We start from the raw sequence: 17507 nt of genomic DNA, 5'->3' as shown, positions 1-17507 counted from the left end.
TTCAAGTACTTTTATATTTGAAAGAAAATGAATTCATTTGTTTTTCTACCCTCCCTTGTGGAGTGTTGCAAGATAGCTGCATTTTCAATTTAAACTGCATAAATGTAAATAGCACAATTATTATAAGCTTATGATAGAAATACTTCCTAATATTTTAAATACATTTTAGGATTTCTTTTTCACACTTTATCATGCTTGGTTATTACTCTGTGATGAATTGTTTGCTCAAGATTGTTCTTTGCTATTGATTTTTAAGTTCTTAGAGTTGAGTCAATAGCCAACTTTGTTAAATCTGAGGGTTTTTTTTCAGTTCTGAATCTGCATTATAGAGCTCATGTTAAAGAGACAAAATTAAATTAAGACAATACAATTTTGTTTATACTTTATACTCTTGAACAGATCCCTTGGTTGCCAGGGCTTTTGCTTTGTGTGTATGTGCTTTATGTTTTTGAAGAAAAATTGAGTTAGAAAAAAAATTCTATGACTCGCATTGGGTAAAAATCTTCAGGCCTGATTCTCTGCTCTCTTGAAGCTTTATACTCATTTACACCCATACAAAATGGGTATAAAATGATACTATTTTCATTTGGTAACCTTTTGTACCCATTTCTCACTCGTGTAAGTGACTACACAGATGCAAGACTGAAGAATCAGGCTCTTAAATTTAATTTTTATATCCCTCCAAGAATATCAGGCTGATGCACTTTAGTTACTACTATTTGACTCTTATAACACTTTTTGTGATTGCTAGTGTGATGCTATGTGATTTATTTTTACATTTAAAGGCCAAATTTTGCCTAGTGATTTCAATGGGACCCTATACATACATCTGAGAGCCCAAAGTATCACAACAAATAATGAAACGCAGTTCCTCTCCATCTGGGTAGTGTTTCATATATATTGTTCTAACTCACCTTGGTGACAGTCTTGCCATTATTTACCTGTTCTTTATATTTTTGAAGATGTTCACAGTGCAGCTGAATCTTGGAGAGCAGACATGGGAAGCGGAAGGGAGCAGTATTAAAAAGGCTCAACATGCTGCTGCTAGCAAAGCTTTGAACAAAACAAACCTTCCCAAACCAACTCCCAGACCACCCAAAAATAACATTAATAATAACCCAGGTATGTTGCCTGTTTGTTCCCTCCAAATAATCAATCTTCTTGTTTGTCATGGAACTGCAGGTTTAGATGTTTTATAGAGGTTTATAGAGTATTTTAAAGTAGGCATAAGTAGAGCTGGAAGAGAAGGTAATATATAATTCAAAACCTTACAGTGAGTATGCATGGTAATTTTTTTTATCTGCTGTAGCAGAAGCTGCTGAACTGCACGTGAATACATTTACTTCTGCAAGACTCACCTCTGAAGGTAAAGGTACAAGCCAGTTTATGTGGTCAACAATAACCAAGCACAAAAGTAACAAGATTGAACTGACCATTTTTACATTAGTAAGAATATTGAAGCTGACAAACTGGCTTTTCAGGGAAAGGGCCAAATTCCACCTGACTTACTTCATATACAATGCCACTGAAGGTGAGAGTAGAAATCAGGGGAGAGTTTGGCACAGAAACTTCAGTATATAATTCCTTGCCTAATAGATTTTCCTTTGTAGCAACCTAAATTATTTATTCCAGCTAGTTCTGCATATTTTATTATTCAGTTAATCAGAAGGACATTTGCAGTCAGGTGACCTTCATCTGGAAATGTTACTTGCATGTTGCACACTACATGCAACATATTCTGGTGTACATGAGAAAATAAAATACGGACACAGGAAATGCATTGCTCAATGCTTATGAATCTCAGTCACATCTCAATGACTTATTCTTGTCTGATAAAGAAGTAATTTAATGAAATATAAAAAGATCCCTTTATTTGTTTTACAGTTTTTCCTCATTACTTTCTCTCAACCACTTTCTGAAGGATTCACTTTGCACTAAGGGTCTGTCTGACTGAGGAGGGCTGGACAAATCTTTCTCCAGATCCCATCAATATGGCCTGAGTCTTGTCTAGAAGGGATTGTTTGTGAATGATGTAGGGTTTTCTTTCCCATCTTCCACTCCCTTAGGGCAGAACATATTACTCCTATAACTCTTCCAGACCCTGCTAGCTTGGGGCTTGATCCTGTTTCTGCTGAAGTCAGTGAGACTTCTGCTGTTTAGTTCAGTGGAAGCAGGTGCAGGACTGAGGAAGAAGGGCCTTGGATTTGTCTCTTGGCATGGCAGCATGTTATACAGGTGATAGGAGTTTTGGACTAGCCCTCTTTTTATATTTTTAATTGAAAAGTATATAGCAGAAAAAATAATACAGGGAGTCCTCGACTTTACAACGTTCATCTTACGACAAACGGCACTTATGACGTTTCTGCATTGATACCCTGATTTGACTTATGACAGTTGGTTTCAACTTTGACATTCGGTCCTGAGTTACGGTTTGACTTACAACACAGTTTTCAGGAACCAATAGTGTCGTAAGTCTGAGGACTGCCTGTAATAAGAATTTCCCTTAAAGCTGAAAAATCGATTTGAGTATACAGGCTTTCATATGACGCTGTCATCTTTCTTTAAGACCTTTTCTTTCAAAGCACAGGTTCTTCTGATCTAGTGACTATTTTTATTGTATAGCTGAATTCATAGTCCCGTGAAGTCCAGTTCTGCAGTTCTTGCAGCCCTTCGTTTGAGGGGAAAAAGTCAAAATTGTAGTTAATGGTAGTTTAGCCTGAGTACTGCATAAAACCTGCAGCATTGGCACATAAAACCCGAATAACTGGTTTACTGTTATAATAATTATTGTTCTGGGCTAGATTAATGCACACATCTGATTATAATTTAAACTCAGTTTGGATTTTTCTTCTCGCAGTAGAAGTGAGACACACTTTGGTTTATAATTTGCTGGTTAGATTTCCCCTGAAGTAAATAACAAGGCAGTTATATTAAACAATTTGACTCTTCAAATGGTTTTGCTTTTTAAATAAGGCATTTTATGATTATTGCAGCTTCATATTTGACATTTGGAGAACAATTACATACACAAAGGTAGTTGTTTGTTTAGTATTTTGCACTCCTTGGCCAGGAGGTGGCTGTAGTAGCACTAAATTTTTAATGAATTTAGTCTCCAGTTCATAAGTTATTAAATTTTAAGTTTTTAGTTTTAATTTTAGTCATAGGTTTAACCTCTCATCTCTTGAAACTGAATCATTTAGTTCTGACTTCTATCAAATTGTTGTTAAATAACTCCAGTAATCTATGCTACTGCTATCTTGTTTCAGTAGCTGTAAACTTTTTGTATAAGAGATTTTTGGTTTTCATCCATTTTATTTAATGGCATCCAGTGGAAAGAGATGTGATTCTTTTACCGGTACTAATTTCAAAAAGTTTCATAGTATTTGAAAGGCATTCTTGAGATTGTTCAAAGCTGACTAACCAGTCTAATCATAGTAATCTCATTTGGGCAGAGTTGTCTGCCCAAATTCCAAGAGAATACATGAAGATGTCAGTTTAAGTGCTTGTTTACATTAGGTGATTAAAATTGGATCTGTACCCCCATTTTATACTGGAATTTGATGCAACTGTTTAGTCACTGCTTTTTTAGTTTTAGTAGGAAAATCAACATCTGTTTTACAGCCTTTCTTCCCCCCTGCGCCCCTCCCCCCCCTCCAAAAAATTGTATGGTTTTAACATGCTTTACTGTTGAAGAGTCTTACATGTAGTCTTATTTTTTACAGGCAGTATAACTCCAACAGTGGAGCTGAATGGTCTGGCTATGAAAAGGGGAGAGCCTGCCATCTACAGGCCACTAGATCCAAAGCCAATCCCAAACTATAGAGCAAATTACAACTTCCGGGGCATGTACAATCAGAGGTTTGTATGTTTTCTGTTATTCGCTATTCCTTCTCCATTGCTTAAACAAATGCTAAATTTCTTTAAACTTTATAGACTACTGCAATGTAAAATAAAATAAAATTCTTTCCAAGGAGTGGTTGTGCAGTGCAGCTTAGAAATGTTCATAAATTGGTGAGCAATACATGTTTGAAATGACAGATGCCTAAGGATATCAGAGTGCCTAAGGATGACGGCATGTGTAAAATTTGTTTGGATTATTATTAAATGTAGATTGGAATTAGAACTCAGTCTGTACAAGAGAGACATGAGTCAGATTGTTAACTCTCCATAAAGGTGTTGCTTTTCATTGCTGATATTTTAGCTGTTTCAGGATTGCTTTGAATGTTACAAACTCTCTTTTCTCTTGGAGGAGGGTAAGTTTGGGAGGGCTCCATCTAGAAAATTAACATGCTGTGGAGCTGTCCTCCCGTCTCCAATAGATGTTTACAGCTTTCTTCAAGCACAAGTAATTCAATTCTTCAATTCACAAATGTTGCTGCTACCTGATAACTTTTGATTTATTAATAAAAATGTTATTCCACATTTTAAAAACCTCCAACCTAATCCCCCCTTGTATGGAGTAATTGTTGCTAATGATAGGAGGGACCTTTAAGCAGCCATTATTTCAGAATAATAGTTTTCCATTTTGAGCTATTCTGTCCACTCTTAAGAGACTTGTAAAAGTTAAATGGCTGGGAGCTTTGTCAAGTGAGCATCCTAATAGTTCCTTGTCTGACAAAGCCTTATAATTTACTAGGAAGTGTTGTAGCTTTTCTAAGTATTTTCATGAATGGTCCTTGTTCTGATCTGCTGCAGAGTAGGTGTAACATATTTGCAAACTATACTATCTTATCCTGAATTAAATGTAGCTTGGATAATGTGGTCACCTGAGAGACTTAAAGAGGTAGTCATTAGAGCTAAACTTAAAAGATTTTTTCTGGGGTTGGGCTGGACCTCAGATGCAAAGAGTCCCTGTTCTTCTTTTATCTTCTTTACCTCAAAATAATTGAATCATGCCAACTCTCCTTATGAATAAAAAGGGTTGAAGGTTTGATTAACACCCCCGACTTGTCCAAAGGAATTCTCTCTACAATGAGACAAAGCACTTGGTTGAATGTGTTGCCTCTGTCGCTCTCTCAATCACTGCTTGGATACACTGTATGTAGCATGGCCTGCTTTTACTAAATGGCTGTGTTGGCTGAAGTTAACTTTTTTTATTAATAGTTTTGCTCAGTATTTTAGGACTTCTATAATTACTAGAAATATCAATAGAAATTACTTGGCTGATAAAAATTATCTAGACTAGGAAAAAAGTTTAATGTAGGGAAAAAAAATCTAGAATGTGGAATTGTAAAGTATTTCCTTCTGGTGTAGAGTACTAAAGACCCCTCATGCACAGCCCACAACATTTTTTACTGTTATTACTTTATAAAAAGTGTTCCATAAAGTAGTTTTATTTCTCTACTTAGTACTACTTCACCAAAAAGCGGTGCCCCCAATTTTTTTTTGTTTTTTACAACGGTTCCTTCCTGAGCGCCTGTTTGGTGCCACAAGCCTGGGAAGAGAATTAGAGCAGGGGCAGAGTGCCTGGGGAGGACGCGGAGCAGAGGTGAGCTGGGGTGGGGAGGTGCCACACGGCTCCCCGGGCTGCGGGGGTGGGGAGCTGCCGCGGAATGCCTCAGGGCAGATTGGGGAGCTTCCGGGGTGGGGGCGCCTCAGGGTGGAGGGGGGGGCAGTGGGCAGCCGCAGGGCTGGGGGTGGGCACAAGGTAGAAGTTTCGCCTAGCTTGCGAAACTTCCTTGCATCAGCCCTGTTTGTCTTAGGACTTCTCCTTCTTTTGGCACCTGCTGTGAAATCATAATTCTGGATTTGTGATGATGTGCTATTTCTGTAAAATTGACTGTTATGAGCAAATCAGTAATAAAGCTTCAGCCTCTGACAATCTGCAGTCCTTACTTAAGCAAAGCTCCTAGTGACTTCAGTGGAAATTTGACCACAGAATTTGACTGTTGCACATAAGAGGAAAAGATGGGCTGTGAAGGGGTAAACCGCTGTTTAAGCACAGTTTTCTTTGGGCTAGATTGAGTCAGACTGCGTGCCTGTACGATATAAGAACCCTCCATACGTGGGCTACCTGGACCTTGGATGTTCCAGGTGTTTAGGAATAACTAGGGCTACTTGGTTGCTTACTTCTTCCCCAGGGCTGATGGTCAGGGAGAGATGGGAATTAGGTGGAGCCTTTGCTCCACCTCTCCATCTGCTTACTGGGCAGAGTAGCTGCACCAGCATAAGGGAGAGATGGTTAGTAATTTGCTATGGGTCATCTGCAAATTACTACATCCACACACCAGAACAAGGAGGAAGCAATATATGTTGTATACAAAACAAACAGCGATGATAACCTTGCATTTATATAGCTCCTTTTATCTGAATGGATTCCAGGAAGCTTTACAAACTTTAACTGAAGGAAAATAAGCACTTATGCTTTCAGGAATAAGTTGCTTGTTCCCCAAATTAATTTTCTTTCTTACAAACAAATTTAACTCTCACAAAGTTCTTGGGGATTTTGCAGCATGAAGTTACAGCTTACATTTAAGAAAATGCTCTGTAGGCAACAATTAAGATTACTCTATTTCACTCACATTGTTAGCAGACATGAAATCTGCTCAAACACTTGTCATCTTTGTACATAATGATAATTGAAGGTGCAATTGTTGTTTTGTAAGCTACCTTGACAAAGATTGCTCATGGCCAAAAAATTAGCATGCTTCTTTTTATGTCTGGGAAGAAATGTTAATTATGTGTATAAAGAGAATGTGGCTATATGTAAGTGAATGTTTATGAGCACCTCAGTGCAGTGTGCTTATGAGTGCTCTGCGTGAGGTAAAAGTGTGAATGAATTTGAAGATTTGGGTCTTATCCTAGGTTCCATTTGTCAACACTGCAAATTTCTCCCCCCGTATTTGTTACAATTCAGCAGAACTGGCAAACTGTGCAGAAAAGACCAAGGGCTGGAATAGTAGGTCAGGACTGAGGAACGTTGGCAGAGCTGTATGACAAAACTTCTATACACCTAGTCATGCCATGTCTCTCCTGCCAGTGCTATTAATCCTTCACTTTCATGAGCACTCCGTTCATTTACAGAATTAAAAAAAAATAAATCAAAAACATAATTGTTCAATCAAATGAATGGTGTGAAAAATAAAACAAGATCTGACTGCATTTCAGCTACATAGGCCATCCAGGTTCCCCCATGAGTATGGCTCCGTTTGATTACCTTTTAATATTATAATGTATTGTCTTCAGTTAGAGTTGAAAAGAATCCTCCTTGAAGTTTAATTGTATTCCAGTATTTTCAATGACAGGGAGTCTGTAAAATGACAAGAGATGTGATATCTTACAAATGCACCCAAACCACATGCTTTTAGTCAAAAAATAAAAGCCACTGGAAACTGAACACCCGCTTTTGATGTTGTAATACTGCAATCCCTTGTCAAAGGGATCACAGAGTACACCCCTCCCCCCTTCCTTTGGAAGAATCCCTAAATGATTTGCTTATAACATAAAAGTCCTTAAAACTGTCTCACCACAATACAGGGAGCTTTAAAGCCTTAGAAGAAACCTTTGGAAATTAAAAACACTTGTGAAGTATAGAAACAAAGAAAAAGCAAAACAGTGAGCGGATACAAGGATAAAAATGAAAATAATTAAAGCAGCACTAGTTCAATTATGAAGAATTCCATGTGATGGGACTGCCTTATGAGTGTATGGCTTGGTCTACACTACGCGTTTAAATCGATTTAAAGAGCGTTAAATCGATTTAACACTGTACCCGTCCACACTACAACGCCCTTTATATCGATATAAAGGGCTCTTTAAATCGATTTCTGTACTCCACCCCGACGAGAGGAGTAGCGCTAAATTCGATATTAACATATCGGATTACGGTTAGTGTGGACGGAAAATCGACGTTATTGGCCTCCGGCGGTTATCCACACAGTGCACCACTGACCGCTCTGGACAGCAATCTGAACTCGGATGCAGCGGGCAGGTAAACAGGAAAAGCCCCGCGAACTTTTGAATTACATTTCCTGTTTGCCCAGCGTGGAGCTCTGATCAGCACGGGTGGCGATGCAGTCTCAAATCCAAAAAGAGCTCCAGCAGGACCGTACGGGAGATACTGATCTGATCGCTGTATGGGGAGACAAATCTGTTGTATCAGAGCTCCGTTACAGAACACGAAATGCCAAAGCGTTTGAAAAAAAAATCTCCAGGATACACAGCGCTGCGTGACAAGCGTAACGGGAAGCCAGAGACTCAAATGGACGCTCATGGATGGAGGGGGTACTGAGGACTCCAGCTATCCCACAGTCCACAGCAGTCTCTGAAAAGTATTTGCATTCTTGGCTGAGCTCCCATGTCTGTAGGTTCAAACAGTGTCTGGCGTGGTTCAGGAATAGCTCCTCAGTTTCCCCCCCCACCACCACGTGAAAGAAAAGGGAAAGAAATCATTTCTTGACTTCTTTCAATGTCACCCTATGTGTACTGAATGCTGCTGGTAGACGCGATGCTGCAGCAGTGAAGAGCAGTATCCGCTCTTCTCCCCCTCCCGGTGGTAGACGGTACAATATGACTGGATATCCGTCGTTGCCATCAGCCCGTGAGTGCTCCTGGCTGGCCTCAGGTGAGGCTGGCCGGGGGGCGCCTGGGTAAAAATGGGAATGACTCCCAGTTACTCCCAGTAGATGGTACAGAAACGGCTGGTAACTGTCTTCATCATAGCAACTGGGGCTGAGCTTCATCAGCCCCCTCCCTTTCTGTGTAAAGAAAAGATTCTGTACTGCCTGGACTGTCATAGCCCTGGGAGGCTGCCTCCCCCTCATTTTATCTCACTAACAAGTCTCTGTTTCTTATTCCTGCATTCTTTTATTACTTCATGACACAAATGGGGGGGACACTGCCACGGTAGCCCAGGAAGGTTGGGGAGAGGGAAGCGCAACGGGTGGGTTGTTGCAGGGGCACCCCTGTGAATACTGACACGGAGCAGCTGTGCTCTGATACACTGGTCCTCTAATACACTTGCCCCTTATTCTAGGCAGGACTGACTCTATTTTTAGAAACCATAAAGGGAGGGATTGACTCAGTCCCAAGTGAGTCAATCCCAATTTTGCTTTTGCGTTGCGCCCCCGCGGCCGATTTCAGCCAGGGGCACTCATGATAGCAGCGGACAGTACAGAGGAGAGATAACCGTCATCTCATTGCCAGTTTTCTCCAGCAGTAGACGGTACAGAATGACCGGTAACCATCTCTGCTATCATTGCAAAAGCAAGTGAATGCTGCTGTGTAGCGCTGGAGTATCGCCTCTCTGTCCGCGCATCCAGTACACCATATGGTGCCGGAAAAAAAAAAAAAAAGCTGAACGGCTCCATGGTTGCCGTGCTTATGGCGTCTGCCAGGGCAATCCAGGGAAAAACGGCGCGAAAGGATTGTCAGCTGATGTTTTCCCGGAGGAAGGAATGACTGACGACATTTACCCAGAAACCACCTCGCGACAATAATGATTCAACCCAGAATTCCAAAGGGGCGGGGGAGACTGCGGGAACTATGGGATAGCTACGGAAGAGCTACCCAAATGCAACGCTTCAGAATCGACGTTAGCCTTCCGGACCATGGACGCACCAACGCCGAATTACTGTGCCTAGTGTGGCCGCATGAAATCGAATTTATAATATCAGTTTTATAAAACCGATTTTAGCTAATTCGATATTATCCCGTAGTGTAGACGTGGCCTATGTCACACAAGGGGATGATATCCATGGGATAAATTTCATTTGACATGCACCTTTGACAGATTTGCCTACACTTTGCATTTTCATCTACTTCCCTTGGGACTACTTCCTCCTGTATTTACATCGCGTACTACAGACTAAGGGGCATATTGTTACTGCCTCTGTATAGGTACAGTAGATGGGGAAGGGTGCTGGGAGCCTTCCTCCTTGTCCATCTGTCTCCGTCCACCATCACTACACTCTCCTGCTTCCCTGAACTTATGGACTGCTCCTGGATAATGCCACTTGCAATGCCATCTCTAAAGCAGCAGGGTGGAAGCACAGTCCTGCCTTCCTCACTTGCTAGTAGATTTAATTAGAAAAGATTGTATTGTGTAAAATAAATTAAATCTGCTGTAACATTAAAATGTTATAGTGTAAGAATGAAAAAATATTAAAAGGGTGTATCTCACATGATCCTGCAGTTAAAGACTGTATCCTGATGTATGCTTAATTTTGACATCGTCAAACTTTTGAATGCTTAGCAGTGCAACCTTAACGTTCAATCAGCTTCATTTATTCTGTGGAAATTATATAAATGTAAATAGAGAAAAATCAAGACAGAAGAATAGAGTGATGAAATGCTACAAGGCATGTTTTCAAGTGTGGTTGCATTTCGGGAAACTATATAAATCTACCCAGATCCACTGTATCCACAAAAAGCCCACATAGGAGTATGCAGTGTCACTTAGTTACCCAGTTAGCACACACTAGGTGAAATCCACTCATTTAAGAGGGCCTTCACTAGGCTTTGTGTGTTACATGAGTACCACTTTAACCCTTCAGGAGAATTGATGTGGCTGTGGGGAGGGCTGCTGCATGCCGTGAAGGGGACTCAAATTGAACCCTGATTATAGCTCTGTAATAATTCATGAATACTGTATGTTGTCCTAGTCATTGTTTTGTGCATGACGATACTGATTCAACTCACAGGAGACTATCTGGAAAAAACAGGCAGGAAGGAAAAGAATGGCACAAGATAAGCCACCTGTCAGCAAACACTTAAGAGTTGTTAAGAGAGAATGGCAGAACTATTTGCATGATTTTGCCTCCTCTCCAGCCAACCTACAAAATTGGTTTGGACCAGGACAGGAAAAAGCCTATGAATACTAAACAAAGGAACTCTAGAAGAATTAATGAGGGACTTACTCTTAAGACAGGGAGGGGAATTAGACCTGAGATGTGGGCACTCTCCTGGGATGTCTGGACAAAGCTAGGCTTCCTTAAGTCACATCATAGTATGGTATGGCTTTAGGTAAGATGGATATATGTTTCTTGTTTTAAAATTCTTTTTCTTTAATATTTTATTACTACTGCTAAATTAACAATACTTTTGTTTTAAGAAGGCTGCCTCATCATGATATACACCAGTCACAAACTCCTGAATGGAAGAACTGCAGGTGCTAGAACACAGTCAAATGTGCAGATTAAAAAGGGATGGATGCTTTAGCCGGCACCCAGTCTAACAGTAGGGGAGACTGCTGCAGGACAAATAAAGGCATGAGGCCTAAAACCTAGGAGATGCACTGAGAGAGGCCATAGAGGGAATAGAGGTACAGCTAGCTCGGCAACCATGACAATAGGCCAGTGCAGAATGGAATAGAAGTGAGGGTCACTGGATCTACAAATAGTTCAGTCCTTTGTGAGTGCAAGAGGGAAGTGGTAACTATTCCAACCTATACCAGGAATAGCTGTCATGGAGAGTCTCCTGCACAGCCAGTGCATGGGATGGGCATCCCGTTAATTAACCCTAGCTTAGTTCCGCTACTAAATTCCTGTTATTTAGGCTGTATGTACAGAAGGATGAGTCTCACCCACAGTACACGCGCATAAGCAAATGCAATTTTTTTGTGACCATACATGTTCACTGATCTGTCATGTTGGCCCTGTTAGTGTCATGAATTCTGTGGAAGAGACAACAGTTAATGATAATGATGCCATTGATATTACTGAGTAATTATGTAGGCCTTTTTGTTTACTTATTATTAACATGCTGAAAAAAGCTTTCTGGACACTTTAATCCTTTTACTGGTCCCTTTAGACAATGACATTTTAATAGGAACTAAGGGTATGTCTACACTGCCCACCGGATCGGTGGGCAGCGATCGATCCAGTGGGGGTCAATTTATTGCGTCTAGTCTATGCATGATAAATCAACCCCCAAGTGCTCTCCCGTCGACTCCTGTATTCCACTGGCGCGGGAGGCACAGGCGGAGTCGACGAGAGAGGTAATAGGTTATACACCTTTAAGTATGGAGTTGCCAAGGATTTAGAATGACCACAGGGTGTATGTACCCTTTGAATGGGCCAAGAGAAACTGGATGTGTTGTGGAGGTGATGCCCTTGACTCTCTGGAGAGAGGAGAATTAAACTTGTCTCCTAGTATCAGTGCAAGCCAGACCACAAAGTGATACTGGCTGCATCCTATACAAGAGGACAAGTGGATTTGAGAGGACTAAAAGTCAAGGGAGGGCATAGTGACCTTAACTGTGGAGAGTTAGGAGATAGGTGGTTCAGATTAACAATTCAGTAATGCAGCTAGAAATATTACTTTTAGACCACGAGAGGGCAGTATGAATATATCTATTATCCGTGTATGGATTTCACTGCAGAAGCATGATCCAAAAGTCTTTTTTTGCTTCAGTATAAGCATTTATTACTTATAGTAAATATCATAATCATCCCATACAGCAGTTGGGTTTTCTACAATGTTTTCTCTCATAATGGTTTCTTCAACGTTTTTTTTCCCTGTTAATGAATGAGATTGTAATGCAATAACTTCAATAATATGTTTCCTCTTTAATGTGAATCTGATGTTGTGGAAGGTGCCAGCTTAACAGCAATGGAAACTAAAGTTTTTTGTTTATTCACAGAAAAAGTACAGCACATGCAGCAGTACTGTGAGTTTTCACTTCTGTGCCTCAACCCTGACGTGGAAAGACCTCCTTAAAAAAATAAGACTGTAATGTAGTCACCATGTCTATTCCAACCTAGTCATTATGCTCCATTCAAATCCCTGACATCTGACATTGATGCCAGTTGTGGAGATTTTTGGAGATGTGGACATTTGTTCACTTGAAATTGGATTGCAATCCCCAACTCATTTCACATAGGCATTTGGACATTACCAAACGAGACAGGATTCTTACCAGTGATCTAGTAGTGAAGGCTTTTGTATATTGCATTGCTATTCCCCTGAGTAATCTGGTCTCCTATAATGCAACAACTTAATATAAAATCCAATCACGTTCTGATTTTTAGTGAATTATTTTTTGTTGTTCTTCTGCATACTACATTTTATTCCCCTGGCCTATTTGTTTCCGTATTTGCAGTCATTACATTCCTCCCACACAGATACATTGTTATAAGGAAAGTGTTGAATACAGCTGTGCCAGTGTTTTTCTTTGCTAGTATTTGTTTCTAGGAAAGGAAAAGACAGAAAGTCAGTCCATTTCCTGTGGTTTAAAGCGGCAGAAACATCTGTTTGCCTTAAGATTGTTGTCCGTAGAGTACAGTGACAAGGGAGACTGCAGGTGATGAGCTTTGCTATTGCCAGTAGCTATCACTTTAGACAATGGTGATTAGGACAGGCAGCTGTAGAAAACATTTGCCTAAGTCTGTCAGAAAAAGGCAGTACTTCATGTACTTCTGTAATAAAATTTTTGATAGGCAACAGTTAATTTCTATAGTTTATTAAATCCTAAAAAAAATACTTTGAAAGATAGTTAGGGTCTGAATACCTAGCTCCCACTGTGGAAGGACTTAAACCAACAAAAGCCACAAAATTCATGTGAAAGCCATCTTTCTACAGTCAACTCATCCCATTATAACAAAGCATCACAGTGCTCAGAAAACAGTATTAGGCTGTGCTGTGTTGATTTGTACAGACGCTCCCCGACTTACGCAAACCCACACTTACAGGAAAAAGTTCCGTAAGTTTTTTTTTTTTTTTTTTTTGCGCACGTAATTGTCGGGTTTATGTCCCCGACTTACGCAAAATTCGACTTACGCAAGGCATTCCGGAACGGAACGCTTGCAAAAGTCAGTGAGTGTCTGTATTGCTTGACCTGATACAGTATGAATGGAATCATTATGATTAATCAGTGCCGTTGGTATCTTTCAGTGTGATTTTCTGTAATATCTATACTGTACATTTAACCTATGAAGCATCAAGAATTATATATATTTGTATTATTACATTTTAAAAAGTTAAAAGGATGTTATTGAAGTTGAAAAGTCCAGTACGTGAAAGTTAAGAAATGACAGATTTATGATTGCCTGTACAGCCGTGATTCTGTCCCCTGGTGTATCCTCCGTGTTTGCTGAATGAGGCAGTGGTTGTATGGAAAAGTAGTATATGATCATGTAATTAATGACTATGGATAAAATTTTCAAGAGTGTGTAGGTCCCATTTTTAAAAATGACATAGGTACTTAGCAACTGAGGTGCCTAAGGGTACATCTACACAACAGAAAAAAAAAAAATCCACTGCAGTGAGTCTCAGAGCCTGGGCCAACTGACTCAGGCTTCCAGTACGGGGCTAAAACCATCAGTATAGACTTTTCCGCTTGGGCTGGAGCCCGACCTCTGAAACTCAGCAAGGGGAGTGGGGCTCAGAGTCTGGGTCCCAGCCTGCTTCGGGAACGTCTACACTACTATTTTTAGCTCAGTAGTCCAAGCCCCATGAGTCTGATTCAATTGACCTGGGCTCTGTCACTCATTGCTGTGGTTATTTTTTTAATTCTGTAGACATACCCTCAGTGACTTCAGTGGGACTTAGGCTCTTAAGTCACTTAGAATAAAAATTTCTAAAGTACTTGTTTTATAATGCATGTGCTAAGGGTGCCAAATTAAGGTTCCATGGACTTTCCAGTGTTTGAATTTGCAACCTAAATAGTGTTCTTTTAATGTATATATTTCCTATTTTTTTAATGAAAAGGATAAAAACAAATTCTGTTATGTACAACCCCTCCAGCAGGCATCATCATCAGAGTTTGAACTCTGAACCTTTGGTACTGTAGCACAGACTTCTACTACAGGACTGTCTATGTTATCTGACAGCATGAGAAGGCTGCTATCCTGGGATTGGGATGGACTGCTGGTGCCATGTACTATATCTGGAAGGTTGTCAATCTCTCTCCCCCACTACACGCATGGAAGTGGGGGGTTCCTGTGCCATGTGGTGCCCCCAAAACAAGTTAGGGAGAATAGGACACTGAATCCTTGTGCCAGTTGGGCGTTATGGGGAACCTTGGCTGGCTGTCTCCCTTGTTGCTGCATCTGCTCTGGTGGTATCCAGGCATTCCCAGTGCAGTGCTATTACTGCTAGAGCTGCTGCTGCTACTCTGGTAGATACATGGGCCCAGCTTTAGAACGTTAAAGTTGAGTTCTTATGTCAGCAGGCTGCCAAAATTTTCCAGAGGGGTGTAAGCAAGAGAAAGACAGTGTTTAACTCAGCAAAATCTGAATGGCATTTCATGGGAAAAGCAAAAAGCATGTCTGTAACTCCAGGGCTTTGTCTTTGCTGAATTTCAAAAGTCTGCTGCAAAGAGTGGAAGTGTTAGGGTATGGCTACATTTGAAATTTCAAAGCTTATGGTTGCAGCGCCAGCGCTGGGAGAGAGCTCTCCCAGCGCTGCATGTACTCCACATCCTCATGGGGTTTAGCTTGCAGTGCTGGGAGCCATGCTCCCAGCGCTGCGGCACTGTTTACACTGGTGCTTTACAGCGCTGTATCTTGCAGTGCTCGGGGGTGTTTTTTTCACACCCCTGAGCGAGAAAGTTGCAGCGCTGTAAAGCGCCAGTGTAGCCAAGGCCTTAGAGCTTCTAACAGAAAGGTTGTAAGGAGCTTTAATAGGAGGTGTTATGCAGCCTAAATATAGAGATCACTGCTAGCTCCAATTACATTGTAGTTACTGCTTGTGCACATAAGCCACTTTCTAAAAGTCAAGTTACTTGGGGTTGAACAATGTGTGTGGAAGAAGGGGTATGGTTAACTGCACTGTCAGCGTTGTCCCTTCTCCTTCCCAGAGTCCTGCACAGAGTTCTCTTTGGAGTCAGGGTCCAGGTCAGGGGAGTGGATGGGATGTAAATTAGGCCTGCGTTAGGAGAGGGCCAAGTCTGAACATCTTCCTCTATAATACCCTTCAGAGTTTCCCAGGGAAAGTTTTTACAGCCTCAGGTAGCCACCCACCCTCCTGCATGAAAGGTTTCTTTGCAGCCAGTATCAGCACCTTTCACAGCACTGTCAGTACTTCTGTGTAGACTCATCAGGATCAGTTACCTATATAGGAGCAGAGTCATGATCTGGGAGGAAAAAAGCTGTCACTTGGACTCAGATGAACCATAGGACTCTTCTGATCATGCTAAATATATCTGTATTGAAGAGGAGGGTAACTGTGCACGCAGGGATTTGATTTTTCCTCAATTTCTTAAGAATCAGGCTAAGGTGGCTGACTTTGAATTAGTGCCAGTTCACTTATCTTCAAGGCTCACAACTGAGAGGTACACAGGCCAGGAAATCCCATTTAGTAGACTGGTGTCTTTCTGCCTTATTTTGAACCATTTGCTCAAGGTGGTAGGAAAGATACCTGAGACTTTTGCTCCCCTCTTGAAGGCAGTTGAGAAAAAGTATTTCTTCCCCAAGAATGCTCCCAGCTACACTTCCAACCCCCAAAATGACAGTTGGAGGTAGCTATTGCTAGAGCAAAGACTGGCTGAAAGCACATGGCTCTGAGCTGTGGCATTGAGATTCATTTGGATCAAATTGCTTACAAAACTGCAGTTGCAGCCCTTCATCTTGTGGACTTCCAGGCCTTTGTGGCCAAAGAGCAGGTTAAGCTCTAGACAATGACCTCTCTCAATCCTGGTTGAGTCTCTTTGCCATGTCAAATCCCATGTTTCTTTAAAAAAAAAAAAAAAAAAAAAAAGAATGCAGGAGAACATGGATCTGGCCTGGCTTCAATATAGGTGAAACAGAAGGGGGAGAGTTGCTGAATGGGGTGAATTCCAGTAGGTCAACATTAAATCGTAGAATCATAGACTTTAAGGTCAGAAGGGACCATTATGATCATCTAATCTGACCTCCTGCACAATTCAGGCTACAGAATATCATCCTGACCATCCTGTATCAAACCTCTGTCTGAGCCATTGAAGTCCTCAAATCATGGGTTAAAGACTTCAAGGTGCAGAGAATCTTCCACCAAATGACTCGTGCTGTCGTAGCTTTCCTACTCCGATTTGAACCTTAGCGTTCATAACCTGAGAAGCTAGCGTGAACCCCTCTAAGCTTAATTACCAGCTGTCATCCTAGTGTAGCCCGTCTGATCCCCCTCCCTGAATTTCATCCTTCCTTAAACATGCGGAGACTAGAACTGCCACACGTATCAGGAATGAGGTCTAACCAGTCCTTTGTATTAACCAGGTTACTACCTCCTTATCTCTACTGGAAATAGCTCGCCTAATGATTCCCAGATGCTTTGTTTTTTCATACCCATATAATTGCAGCTGTCATAGTCATCCTGTGACATACTAGTATTCGAGTCCTTTCCTCCTCTGTATTTCCAATTGATGGCTCCCAGTTTCTATTAACAGTAATTCTTGTTATTAATCCCTAAATGCATGACCCTTAACTTTTCACTATTACATTTTCATCCCTATTACTATTACTTCAGTTCAAGGTCATCCAGTCTTCCTGTATGGATATTTCCGGTTCCTTCTCTGTATTGGTAGTACCTCCCAGCTTTGTTGTCATCTGCAGACTTTCTTAGCCACTCTCACTTTTCTGCCAAGGTCCAGTTAT

General features: G+C 41.0%; 1 protein-coding gene and 1 long non-coding RNA gene across 10 annotated transcripts in view; both read left to right on the top strand.

Annotated features, from left to right (window-relative positions):
• STAU2 (staufen double-stranded RNA binding protein 2) overlaps positions 1-17507 on the top strand; it is a 234245-nt gene that overhangs the window by 19657 nt on the left and 197081 nt on the right. For 6 of the 9 annotated variants that reach the window (XM_032784754.2, XM_032784752.2, XM_032784760.2 and 3 more), the window contains 3 exons: positions 963-1122; positions 1310-1366; positions 3723-3858. In XM_032784754.2, the coding sequence (XP_032640645.1) occupies positions 963-1122; positions 1310-1366; positions 3723-3858 (353 nt within the window). The remainder of the gene's footprint in view (positions 1-962; positions 1123-1309; positions 1367-3722; positions 3859-17507) is intronic. The other 3 variants (XM_032784756.2, XM_032784753.2, XM_032784761.2) reach the window with 2 other exon arrangements.
• On the top strand, positions 13718-16642 carry LOC142046389 (uncharacterized). Its single transcript, XR_012655362.1, has 2 exons — positions 13718-15264; positions 15521-16642. It is a non-coding gene; the product is annotated as an uncharacterized LOC142046389 (long non-coding RNA).

Source organism: Chelonoidis abingdonii, chromosome 2, assembly GCF_003597395.2.
Source record: "Chelonoidis abingdonii isolate Lonesome George chromosome 2, CheloAbing_2.0, whole genome shotgun sequence".
NCBI classification, from domain to species: Eukaryota; Metazoa; Chordata; order Testudines; family Testudinidae; genus Chelonoidis; species Chelonoidis abingdonii.
This window is presented reverse-complemented; position numbering and strand designations above follow the sequence as displayed.